The 13,391-nt window shown below is 34.3% G+C and overlaps 1 protein-coding gene across 1 annotated transcript in view; it reads left to right on the top strand.

Moving 5' to 3' along the window:
- LOC136037586 (rho guanine nucleotide exchange factor 28-like) overlaps positions 1-13,391 on the top strand; it is a 330,822-nt gene that overhangs the window by 237,436 nt on the left and 79,995 nt on the right. Inside the window, exons 20-21 of the mRNA XM_065720307.1 lie at positions 1,348-1,471; positions 11,088-11,254. Coding sequence (XP_065576379.1) covers positions 1,348-1,471; positions 11,088-11,254 — 291 coding nt within the window. The remainder of the gene's footprint in view (positions 1-1,347; positions 1,472-11,087; positions 11,255-13,391) is intronic.

Raw genomic sequence — 13,391 nt, 5'->3', positions numbered from 1 at the left:
TTGTACAAAATGTGGTTGGTTAAATCATGAGTGAATTCAGAAACCCAGCTGAGATGGGAAGGCCAAAAGATGCTGTCACCGGTTGTCTGTCTGTATTAGAGAAACTCACTTTCCCTTAGTCTTCTTTTTTCTATTTTTGGGAGGGGTGGGGAGGTAACCAGACATATAGTTTTGCTCTCAAATTGTCTCCCAAGCAAGTCTAGCCTTTGCTTGGGGTTGACATAACGGTACGTTGGACCGTGCAAAATATTTAGAGAATATAGGGAAATCCCCGAAATTCTGTGGTGGGACAACGGGATCTATACTGGCTAAGACTGTACTATTCAAGTACAAAATTCGTTGATATTCCACCCTTTTTTTCATTTTGATTTAAATCGTTACATTCAAAGACACAAAGAAATAAGAAATATTGATGGGCTTGTATAGAAAAAGGTTGGTTAAATCATGGGAGGATTCAGAAATCCAGTCAACAGTGGAAGGACAAGAACCTTTGTCACAAGTTGTCCGTATTTGCTTGACGCATAATTTGTTTCAGCCTCTTTTTTTCTTTGTTCTTTTTTGATGACAAAACATAAAGATTCAAAGTGACTTTCGCTGACAATCGTTGCCAAACTTGCATGTATTTCTGTACTCTTCAACAATATCTGCCTATATTTTGCATTAAAATGGGTATTTTAAAATGGGTAAAATGGGTACGGGTCTAGATAGTATATAACCTAACTAAGTTGTTGCATTTTGAAATTGCTCTTGTTGAACCTATTGCCTTAATGTAGCATGCACACAGGGCATTATTTTGGCGGGAAGGGAGGGTGGATGAATATTTCAAGACAGTAAAAAGCAGGTGAGTTTTTGAAAGAATCTTCGGGATAATTTTCAAAATCCTAAGGTGGTAAGGGGAGGGGACTGAACCTGCAGTGTGCAGGCACATTATGCACATGCGCCTGTAGGCATACTCTCTTCAAGTAAGAAGTCTCTGAGTGTCCTAAATTAAATAAACAACTGCAAGTTTTGCCGCAATGGGAATTCTCTCTTACTCTCCCTTCCCTTCTCTTTCCCCTTTTCTATCTCTCCTTTTCTCCCCCTTCCCCCACTCACCTTTTCACTCTCTTTCACTCCTACTCCTCCCCCTATCTCTATCTCTCTCTCTCTCTTTCTCTCTCTCTCTCTCTCTCTCTCTCTCTCTCTCTCTCTCTCTCTCTCTCTCTCTCTCTCCTCTCTCTCTCTCTCTTACCTCCCCATTGCCCCGCAAACGACGCCCCTGTATCTACCTCGTTTGGTTATGTGGTTGAGGCTTTGACATATAGCTCGTAATAAATCCGTTATTAATCTATTCTCCCCTTTCTTTAGGTTTGAAGGTGTGGCTGTATTGAGTAACGCTCGTGGGAAAGTCCAAGTTGCCACAGTTGTTGTCCTCTCAGATGTTATTTTCTTTTTGCTGGAAAATAATCAAAAATTTCATTTCTTCGCTCAGGTAAAGGTTCTTTTACTGCATCTAGTTTATAAATCATTCCAAATTTATGATCTATAATTGTAAGATATATTTATGATGTCTTAAGTTTGGTAATCTGGCACAGGTTAAACTCGGCTTACATAAGCACACCCAGAACACAGGCCTTAGGGAAATAATGTCAAACTTTTTTTTTTCTTTTTTGTTTTTTTTTTGAAGATTGGGAGTCAAGATTAAAAACGAGCATTTTAGGGTAAAAACAATCTAGAGGCTAGAGGTCTTGTGATCTTTTATATTTCTATTTCATAAATTATTTTACTGAACCGTATTTATGTTCATAAAAATTGCATTGTATGTAGTCCATTATTTTGCTTAAAGTCAATAGTTTAAATTCAGTTTGTTGTAAATCATGCTAAGGAGTCTTTGAGGTATAAGTACTGCCTCTGCCTCCCAATAGAGGTTAGGTATTTTCTGTCCCAATCATAGGCAACTTACCTCCTACGAAATTAATAGGCTTCTTCAAATGTGGTCAGTAGGTAAAAGCCAAATAATCTAAAATGGGGCTATCAAATTTCAATATCTTGAGTGTTTTAATGACGACATCTACTGTGGGATATCTTTGATGAACCTTTTTTCTGTGATATTTGTGCGAGTGAACACCTATTGTGCTGGGTAATGAAAGATGGAAGAATGGTGTATAAGGCTTCCACTGTTAGGGCGGAGTGGGTATCTCTCCTTCTGGATCGAGTCAGAAGAGGTGAGGCATGATTAGACTTTATCCTTCTAATTTCTTTTCTATGTCATTCCTAAAATATAAAATATAAAAACAATATATAAAATATAATTTATTTAAGATATTTGTAACTTATTTAAAATATATTTTCATAGAATATAAAATATGAAGTTGGTGATCTACTTCTGCTCTTAAAACTTCGGCACCATATGAATAATCTTTATTAATACAAATAGTTCTAATTCCACTCCAGCCAATGGAGAGTAGAGCTCGTTGTGTCAGCTTAAAACATGGAACATAAATATAACACTTCAATGAAATACATCTTTAAACATAAAAAAGAGCATATCAGGAAAATGAACAGCTAAGTCAAAAAAAAGAGAAAGAAATGGGAGAGAGAAAAGTGTAGAGGTCATCTCAATGTGACCGTAAATTAAATCAGAATCAAAAATGGATCATTTTTGAATTTATAGATTAAATATAATGCTTTGCTTTGTTTTAAGATAATAATTCAAATTCAGTTCCTTAAAAGGAAAGTCAAATTTCCTTCAAACTAAGCGTCTAACAGTAGTATCTGTCGTGGATTGTCTTTGATCTTTTAATCTTTTGCTGAATTTTTTTTATGTTTTTTTATCTTATTTTTTTTTTCTTTTTCACAGTCTCGTTGCTATTGACTGTTGCAAGGGGAGACCTAGTGGAGATGTTGCTTGATTTGTGTTGAACATGGTTTCTCTCCATTGAATGTTTTTTTTGCGTTTTCTATATTGCTATTTCAGTTGAAAACGAAATATGGAAGAAGGGTGTATATTACTTTTATGGTTTGGGCTAGGTTGTTATCTCCCCTTCTTGGATCAGGTCAAATGAGGTGAGGCATGGTTTGACTTGAATACTCTTTTTTATTCTTATCAAGTAGAATGTTTTGTCTTTCGCTGATTCTTTTCTGTGGAGACTGTTATTATGCTTGAAAATTGAAGATAGAATTTCTTGTTTGAAGAGTATTGAATGATAGCGGTTTACTGACACACTTAGTAAAGTAAATTTGGATCTACATTTTCTTTGAGCTTACGTGCCTTTGCAATAGTTAAGTGTTTTATGGATTGTCTTTACCCTTCATGGAAAATGGATGAAAAAAAAGCTTCAATTAAGATATGGAATTTACTAGCTTAAACATAAATGAACGAGATTTGAATACCGTTTTGAATAACAGTTAACAAATGGGGTTATACTAAATAAGGAAAAAGAGAAAACATAATGAAATGCATCACAATAGGCACAACAGCAAAAAAGAAAATCTAAATAGGAATATAAATATACTAAATATTTTACAAAAAAGACTATGTTAAATAAAGAAAAATTGAAAACATAATGAAATGCATCACAATTGGCATAGCACCAAAAAAGAAAATCTTCTTGCGAATCAACTAAAACTGAACAGATAAAATATACTTTAAGGAAATAACACGTATAATCACGGTTCAGGTACAGTCAACTTCTAATAAAATTGCCTTTCAATAACGGCAGTTAGAGCATCTGTAGCTCCATTTTTTTTCTGCTACTCTGGAATGTCTGACCCAGAGCGAGAGATCTTAAAGGTAAATACAATGCTTATATAATTATAAGAACGGAGAGCTCTTTCATCCCCTTCCAATAAGATGGGCTTTAAAGGAGTAATGGGTTATATAAGTAAAAAAAACGCATTAGCTAAAAAATTTTGACAACAAGGAGTCCGTAGACACGGCGGTCGTACATGCGTCGTACAATATAAGTCCATGCATGCTACACATACATGCTTCAATATAAACTGACTATGGTGAAAGATCGCCATATTTTTTTATTATTTTTTTTTACCAGAAAGTTTAAAGGCCTCTAAAAAAAAACCTACGTGGATTCACAAGTTTTATGAAAAATTAAGTTAGGTTATAGAGCAGCGAGCAACACGTTCAGAAATGGTAAAAATGTGACAAAAGTGTGACCACAAGTAAAATGTGACCTAACCTAACCTAACAGTGATAATGAAACCTGTTTGTTTGAACTAGATAAGGACATTTACACAATAGTAAAAAAATGGGCATCCAATTGGTAATGAAAATGACTTCCAAAGGCAGTTATGCAGTTTCTCGTTGTAGCGGTTGCTGAATTAAAAAAGAAATATGGCTTAAAAATCAGCAAAAATTGCTAAAGAACAAGTGGCGCCAACAAGCAGCCTAAGAATATATTGCTTTCCTTTAAAGGTTTAGTTGGTCTTGGAAACCAATAAATTTATTATATTTTATTTTTACGGACGAAAAGTGTTGCCAAACTTAGCTAGATAGTTTTACTAATTGATTTTTGCGGTTCAACTTGGCAATGCTGATGAAACTGTGGTATTGTCCGACAAAATTAGTACTTTTGAATCAACCAAAGGAAAAATCATTGAACATTTTCTGGTAGTATGAATAGGCCAAAGATGAATCCAGGGGCAAAAGCTTTTCTATTTTCATGTCCCTTTTACTTTAAAAAAGACAACGATTAAAGTAGATAACCTAGAACATTCTGATTTTACATCTAGAAACCTTCATAAAAAAAAAACAAAAACAAACAACTAAAACATTTAAGAAAACAGCATAGGAAGATGAAGAAGAGAGAGAAAAACAAGGAGGTAAGTCACGTTATAAAAAAAAACAATAAAAAAAATACGTTATAAAAAGAATCCATAGTTGTTTGTCAGAAGGGTTGAGTCCTCCTTCTTAAGATAAAGCATTGAAAACAGATACAGCTCAAATTAATATTCCAATAAAGTGTGTTCCAATCAGATTAAGTATGGCAGATCTATAGCTGGAAAACTGCAATGGACCCAACAATGTGGTATTAACTGTTCTAAGGGAGCAGATAATTGTACAACATGTCGGGACTGTATATACCCTTTTGAGTGACTCTGGTTGGCAATCAACGAATCAGATCGTCGGTACCAACAAATTTAATCCACTATGATACTTAAAATCAAATGGTTGGTGCCAATAAATCAAATTCATGACATGTGTATGACAAACGTTCTGTTTCTGTAATTGCTAAAAAAGACAAAAACCTCTGCACTATACTCACAAAAAATAGCAAATAATAAAAAATAAAAAAACTCAGGCTTCCAAAGCGATATTTGACTCATGTGAGGATCTAATTTTATGCTACTTCTTTATTGTATGAGCAATAACGCGGACAATGCGTACGTGAACCACAGACAAAGTGTAAGCATTTACACTCTGTTCGGACACCGCGTAAGCATTTATAGTCTCTCTCACTTGGGCTGTTTTCATTTCTTATAGATTGCAGAGAAATCTGTAGGAAAATTTTCGAACGGAAGCAAACTGTGCCGCAAATTCCGGCCCAGCACCGGCCGGCACCAGTCAGCCCAGCACTAAATCACTGCCGCACAGTTGGGTTGATTCTTGTGTGCTTTTCCTTTGTGATTCCTGTTCGGAAATCGAAATTCGACTCCTGTCAGATCCAATGTTTTACGCTGTGATATTGCTAGTCCTAAAGTGAAGATGTTTTTGTCTTCAGTGCCAGGTGTGGGGGAGGTGGGGAGGGGATTGCCAATGTCCCTAGATTTTGGAAATAAAGTTTTGTCTTTTTCTATGTTGAAAATAAAACCATGGTGCCCCCTCCCGGATTTTGAAAAATAAGTGTTTTTTTGTAGTTTTAATAAAGAAAGAAAAAAAAACTTAAAATGGCCTCCTTGAGACATGATTTTTGCAAATGTAGAATGGAGGTAACTGAGTTTTTTTTTTTTTTTTTCTTTTTTTTTTTTGCAATACGTATTAATTTTCAAATGTTTGGAAATGATTATTTCAGTCTACTCAGTAAGTATGGAAAGTATGAATTTCATAGGAAATAAAAATTATCAGTACAGACAGTAACACAAATAGGCTAAAGTTTGATTAAGTAAATCTGGATATTAGCTATAAGTTTATTTGTATTCAACCTAAAATATCCTGAAAGCAGGAAAATCGTTTTTGCAGGTATAATAGAGTTGAGGATAGTAAGCAGAACATAGGCTCGGTTGTTTTTAAATATTATTTAGATTATATTAAACAAACTTTAAACATTATTAGTTAAATTATTTGATACAAGTTAAATTATTGATTTGTCTATTAAACTACAATAAAACTATACGAAATTAACGTGTATCATTGAATAAGTTTGATTGAAATATATATATATATATATATATATATATATATATATATATATATATATATATATATATATATATATATATATATATATATATATATATATATATATATATATAAAATTACGTGTAATTAATAAGTAATTTTATTGTAAAATAATTGTGGTAAAGTTAGTAAGCAGAACACAGGCTAAGTTGTCTGTTAGAGCACAAATAATTTCGACACATATTGGTGTGCGTTAAAAAGAAGTCCCACAATGTGGTAGCAATAAAAAAAACAACACATTATTGATTGTTATCAAATCAAATTGTAATGGACGTTTTTTTCCTGAGTTGTGGTTATTTCAAGCTGAGAACCTATTTTAATGTTCAAGCAGTTTTGAATTTATTCAAATCCCAAGTTCCTTTCAGCCCCATTTTCCTTTTTTCTTTTTTTTTTATGGCAATTGGTATTAACCAAGTGACATATAGCAATCGCAAATTCTGTCGGTCTGTCTGTCGGTCCCGGTTTTGCTATTTTAAGCACTTCCAGGTAAGCTAGGACGATGAAATTTGGCGATTTGACCATCTGGGGGAGGAGTGGGGGGGGGGGGTTAAATCGGAAAAATAGAAAAAATGAAGTATTTTTAACTTACGAACGGTTGATCAGATCTTAATGAAATTTAATGTTTAGAAGGAATTCATGTCTCAGAGCTCTTATTTCAAATCTCGACCAGATCTGTTGACATTGGGAGGAGTTGGAGGGGGAAATCGGAAATCTTGGAAAACGCTTAGAGTGGAGGTAGATAACTTCAAAGACCACACTGCCTTTCCATGACGAAAGTAAAGCAGTTCAAAATAAGGATGATACCATTTTATTGACAGTAAATAGATATAAAATTATTCAACTGGATATTTCGAACACATATACAGTGTTCATCATCAGCAGGAGGAATCGGGATGAAGCTTGGTGGATAGAATAAGCAAATTTTGTAGATACATGATTACCGTAACCGTTCTGGATTCGCTCTCTTTGGAGGAGTTGGGGGGAGGGGTACAGTTTTTTGACGAGTTTGGTGCTTCTGAACGTGCTAAGACGATGAAAATTGGTAGGCGTGTCAGGGAGCTGCACAAATTGACTTGATAAAGTCGTTTTCACAGATTCGACCATCTGGGGGGCTAAAGGGAGAGGAAAAATTAGAAAAAAAATTGATATTTATAACTTAAGAGTGGGTGATCGGATCTTGATGAATTTTGATATGCAGAAGGACATCGTGACTCAGAGCTCTTATTTTAAATCCCGACCGGCATTAAGTCTCTGATTTTCCTTTTAAATCAATCTATTGGTTCTTATAATTTGTTAGAGCTCATACCATATGAGCTCTTGGCTCGTAGCTCTTCTTGCCTTGTCACAAGTGCCATATGAGCTCTTAGCTCTTGTTTTATTAATGGGCCACCCGTAACGGATTAACAAATCACGGAGAAGACTTTTATACCAAATTTGTCTTGATCTTACCATTTAAGTATATCAATGACGGTGAAAATTAAATCTCATTTTGATAAGTGCTTCATAGATTCGATTGGGGATATTTTAGTAATAGCTAGGGCCGTAACCAAGATTTTCGGGGGGGGGGGGGGGGGCAAAAACGCATAAAAAATTTGTTTTTTTTTTTCATTTTTGTTACATTTTTACGAGTCGGAGAAACGTTTCGGGGGGTGGGGGTTGAAATTCCCTAACCCTCAACGCTGGATATAGCCTTTGTAATAGCGTGTGCCAAATTGAAAAAAAAAAAAAAAAAAAAACTGGGAAGAAAATTAGCTAATTGAAGCCGAAGCTACTTGTTGTTCGTGTTTGAATTCTTACGGAGGAAAATTTTTGTCAGATTGATCCAATTGGTTTCCATATTTATTATCATGTTTATCGAATATGAAGAATTACCCTAAAAACTTCATAATCTTAGAAACAACCAAGCGAAAAATCTAAATAAATCGTGGTTTTCAGTTGTGAATAGAACTAAGATGTGTCCCTGATGGGGGGGGGGGGGCATATTGATCTTTTTGAAAGACCAACTGTAAAGACAACAGCATGAAATTCAGAAGAAAAAAACGCTTTATGCTAACTCCGAAAGAGAAGAGTGGCACGTTTTTTACTTAGTATGAACGGAAAAGTTTCTCACATGTACACATTTTAAGAAACACCTATTTCTGGTGCTTCTATTATGAATTACATAAAAAAAACTAGCTTTTTTAACTGAAAGTAAGGAGCGACATTAAAACTTAAAACGAACAGAAATTAATCCGTATATGAAATGGGTTGTCCCCTCCGCAATCCCTCGCTCTTTATGCTAAAGCTTTTAATTGTTTTAAAAACCAGAATTGTGGCAAAGAGTCAAACTTTAGCGTAAAGAGCGAGGGATTGCGGAGGGGACAACCCATTACATATACGGAGTAATTTCTGTTCGTTTTAAGTTTTGATGTCGCTCCTTACTTTCAGTTAAAAAAAATTAGTTTTTTTTTTAATGTAATTTCTGAACGTTTTTTAATTAATGCATGTTTGATTTTGGCTCTCCACACATAAATTATTAAAATGAAATTTGCATATTAATTCCTTTTTTGGCTAAATAGCTTTCTCTTAGTTTTGATCAGACGATTTTGAGAAATAAGGGATGGGGAAGGAGGCCTAGTTACCATGCAATTTTTCGGTTACATAAAAAGGCAACTACAAATTTTAATTTATAACGAATTTTTTTATAAGTAAAAAAATATACGTAACTTAAGAATTAACTTACGTAACAAACTTTTATATTCTTTAATTTTTATTATGTATATGAGGGGGTTTGTACCCTCGTTAATACCTCGTTCTTTACGCTAAATCGTAAGTTTTGTCCCAATTCTTTAAGAATGACCCCTGAATCAGAAAGGCCGTAGAATAAATAGTTGAAATTACTAAAAAATACTATAGCATAAAGAGCGAGGTATTTATCTCCTCCTAAATACCTCGCTCTTTATGCTAAAGTATTTTTAGAACCCCTCATATGCGTAATAATCTCTGTTCGTTTTAAGTTTTAATGCTATTCCTTACTTTCAAATGAAAAAACTTTTCCATGTTTATCTTTTCATTGTTTTTTTATAGTAATTTTAGAAAATCCTGCGCCCTTTTCATTGAATTTCTGTTCCCCCATGACATATTTCTCCAAGGAAAAATCCTCCCACATAGTCCCCTCCCCTCAACCCCACCCCTAAAACCAAAAAAAAATCCCCTGAAAACGACTGTACACTTGCCAATAACCATTATCATATGTAAACACTGGTCGAATTTTGTAACTTACAGCCCCTCCCCCAGGGATTGTGGGGGAGTAAGTCATTCCCAAAGACATAGTTATTATGGTTTTTGACTATGCGGAACAAAATGGCTATCTCAAAATTTTGATCTGTTGACTTTGGAGAAAAAATGATCTTGGGAGGGTGCCTAGGTGCCCTCCAATTTTTTTGGTCACTTAAAAAGGACACTAGAACTTGTCATTTCCGTTAGAGTGAGCCCTCTTGCGACATTCTAGGACAACTTGGTCCTAGGGAAACCCTGGGGAAAAGAAAAAAAAAAAACAAAAAAAAAAACAAAACAAACAAACAAACAAATAAACACGCAATCGTGATTCGTCTTCTGGTAAAAAAAATCGAAATTCCACATTTTTGTAGATAGGAGCTTGAAATTTTTGCTATTAGGTTCTCTGATACGCTGAATGCGATGGTGTGATTTTCGTTAAGATTCTGTGACTTTTAGGGGGTCGTTTCCCCTATTTTCTAAAATAAGGCAAATTTTTTCAGGCTCGTAACTTTTGATGACAAAGACTAAATTTGATGAAACTTATATATTTAAAATCAACATGAAAATCTGATTCTTTTGATGTATATTTTAGCATCAAAATTCCGTTGTTTAGAGTTTCGTTTACTATTGAGCCGGGTCGCTCCATACTTACCACGAACTGTTTGATTGCTTATATTTTAATTCCGGTGTTTTTGTTTCGAGACGAAATATTTCAATGCGGCTGGTGAACCGTCATGGTGAATGAGCTTGTGACAAAAAAGATCGTATGAAATATAAAAAAATATACAAAACGCCATGAAGCAAAACAAAAAGCAAAAAAAAAAATACGCTTGAAAACTTACAAATAAAGGAAAGATTTGGCCCGAAAACCCAGCTATGTGAACTGTGAATGAATATGTATACTCTAATGCTAATAATAATTTATTATCACCCTCTGCATACAATACAAATGCACTATAGAGGAGTATAAAAAACGAAAAGAAAAACAAAAAGGGCACAGAAAAAAAAAAGAACTCGCACAATTTTTGACAACTTCAGACACTTTAGAACACGTTTTTACTAAAAATAAAATATCCTCCAATCAGCTACCAAAGGGTTCTTCTTATGAGATTACGTAATTCTAATGAAGTGTTTTGGGAACTGCGGGTGCTTGAGCTGCCTGTCCCGAGCAGTTTAAGGCCTATAGGCCTGCCGGTACCAATACGGCTCTTCAAACTCATCCCCGCTCCCTTCTGTACATTACATAAATGTTATTGAATCAACCCTTTATCCGTTGCCTTCTTCATGCTCAAGTATATGGATTAAACATCATAAGGTTTTATTCTCTATTTTATTCATTTTATTTGTTTTCTAGTGATTAAATGCCATTATTTTATTGACTTTTTATTTTCCACACCTGATTGACATTTTAGATTACTTTCTTCCTTTTCTCTAGGATGGCAAGCCGGGAGTAATAAGTCTAGAAAAGCTGCTTGTACGTGACAAGGCTGGTTTTGATTCTAGAGGTATATACCTAATATCTTCGGATTTATTAGAACCAGAAATATATGAGCTTCAAATCCAGTTGCCTAGGGATAAGAAAAACTGGATCGACTCTATAAGGTATTTTTCAAGTTTCCAGAATTAGTAATTTGTTATTTATGATATTTATTTATATATGAGCGTTATTTATTATGTTATATGAGCGTTATATATGAACGTTATTTATTTATATACGAGCTTCAAATCCAGTTGCCTAGGGATAAAAAAAACTGGATCGACTCTATAAGATATTTTTCAAGTTTCCAAAATTAACAATTCGTTATTTGATTTGTTTTTTCTTCTCTATCAAGGCCGCTATTTATTACTGATTAAGGGCTTGCATGACTGATTTGACGCGTGTAGACCGTTTTCTGATTAGTCAACAGTAAATTACTTGCCATCACGAACGAGATTGGAAAAGTTTCCTCTGTCATGCAGCTCCTTAAGTGGTAATATGGTACGATTCGAATGGTTGATTAACACTAGCATAACGTATCGCCTTTTGAATATGTTTTCCAACAAGACTGATCTATTTTTAATAAAGGTGTGAATGGGGAGGTGGGCTAGGGCAGGAGGGTTAGGGAAGGGGTTTCTGGTCTTATGAAATTGAATTTAAACACGTTTTCAATTTATTATGACTGTAAAAGAGCATTTTCAACATTGAGTATTTTGGGTCTTCCTGAAACAGAATCCTGACTAAATGAGTGGGCCTACACCCCTCCCATCTATCAACATCACTAGGGTTTATTGTTTCTGTTGCTTGCGTGATATGGATCTGTTAGTGAAATATCCTTAAACGTGATTATTTTGTAGAACGCACATCAGGTTGCCGTAAGGTGATTGAGTTAAAAATCAGTTAAATCTTAAAAAAAAACTGCTTATATTTTCGAGGGGGGGGGTATAGTTCCAGGTTTGGAAAGTATTTTTCTTTCGATTTACCATTAAAATGTACTGTAATTAGTTTATATGGAAAAAAACACTCGGGAGTAGTTTATATGTAAAAATTGTTGCTAAATGCTATCTATATGTAAAAACAACAGGTGAATAATGCGAAAAATTTCACTGATGTATGTTTCCTAACCCGGCTTCGTGGTAATATTCTGTCCAAAAAGACGGCAAGGCTTCACCCAAGGTACAGCTCATTGAAAGCGCAGTTACATTTATTTAGAAAGTGTGTTTTGCCTCCAGATAATATTATTCTTATATTAGCATCCCCTCTATTATGGGTTGAAAAAGTTATAAATAAGCCATTATAGAGCTGGGAGCCTTCTATGAGACTCTTCTAGGGAAACCTCTGTGGTTATGGCCTCAAAATTGCTACTTAGATGAAATGTTTGTTTATACGTGCCGTTTTGTGGGAATATTAAGTATTTTTAAATTCAGTCAAATTTTAATTTTAAGAAAGTACTAGAAAAATAAATAATTTTCAATTTGTTTCTACTAATACTACTCTCTAGTTGATAATCTGACATAACATGTGCTGTGGGGCATACTTAAAAAAAGAAGGCAGTGCGGAATCCTGCTCTAGATAATACTATTTAGACGCTACTACCTTTCAACCTTGCAGTCAAATAGCATAATCTCTTGTTTTTGTTGTTGTTTTTGTCACGGTGTTTATAACTGTAAAACAACTCATCAGATCTCACCATGTTTTTTAGCAGACAATGTGGACTACATAAAAAGAATTAGTTTTTAATCAAAATTTTAAGAAAATTCAAGTTAAGAAACTATTTAAAGAATAACAAATCTAAAACAAATAAAAAACAAATGACAAAGAAAGATGAGATTAAAAAACAAAAGTATAGTTACAAGATACGGTGGAGCAGCATAAAAGCACTAGCCTAACATACTTATTTGTATTTGCAACAGCACCAGGCGATTTTTTTTTTTATTCGTCTCACCTTGTATAATTTTACAAACTTCTAGTAATAGCAGGTCCATATGTTTTTCCACCCCACCTGTCATCTTCAATTCAGGTGTGTCGTAGTAAACCACTAACCTTATCAGTCGAGTCTAATCTAATCTAGAAAAACCAACCACCTCTTAATGTGTCTCAACAGACATCGTGTGATACTGTGACGTTTTAGGTGTCAATTTGGTTGTTTTCCAAAATTGGCCTATTTTTCTTATAATTTTACCTACTTTTTCTTGCTGATACATCATTAACTTCCTGTCGATGCTTTTACATGAATTTGGCTCCCAAGGTGAAGCAAAAATA

This window comes from Artemia franciscana, chromosome 17 (assembly GCF_032884065.1).
Source record: "Artemia franciscana chromosome 17, ASM3288406v1, whole genome shotgun sequence".
NCBI classification, from domain to species: Eukaryota; Metazoa; Arthropoda; class Branchiopoda; order Anostraca; family Artemiidae; genus Artemia; species Artemia franciscana.
Note: the sequence above shows the minus strand (reverse complement) of the source record. Positions and strands in the feature narration are given on the sequence as shown.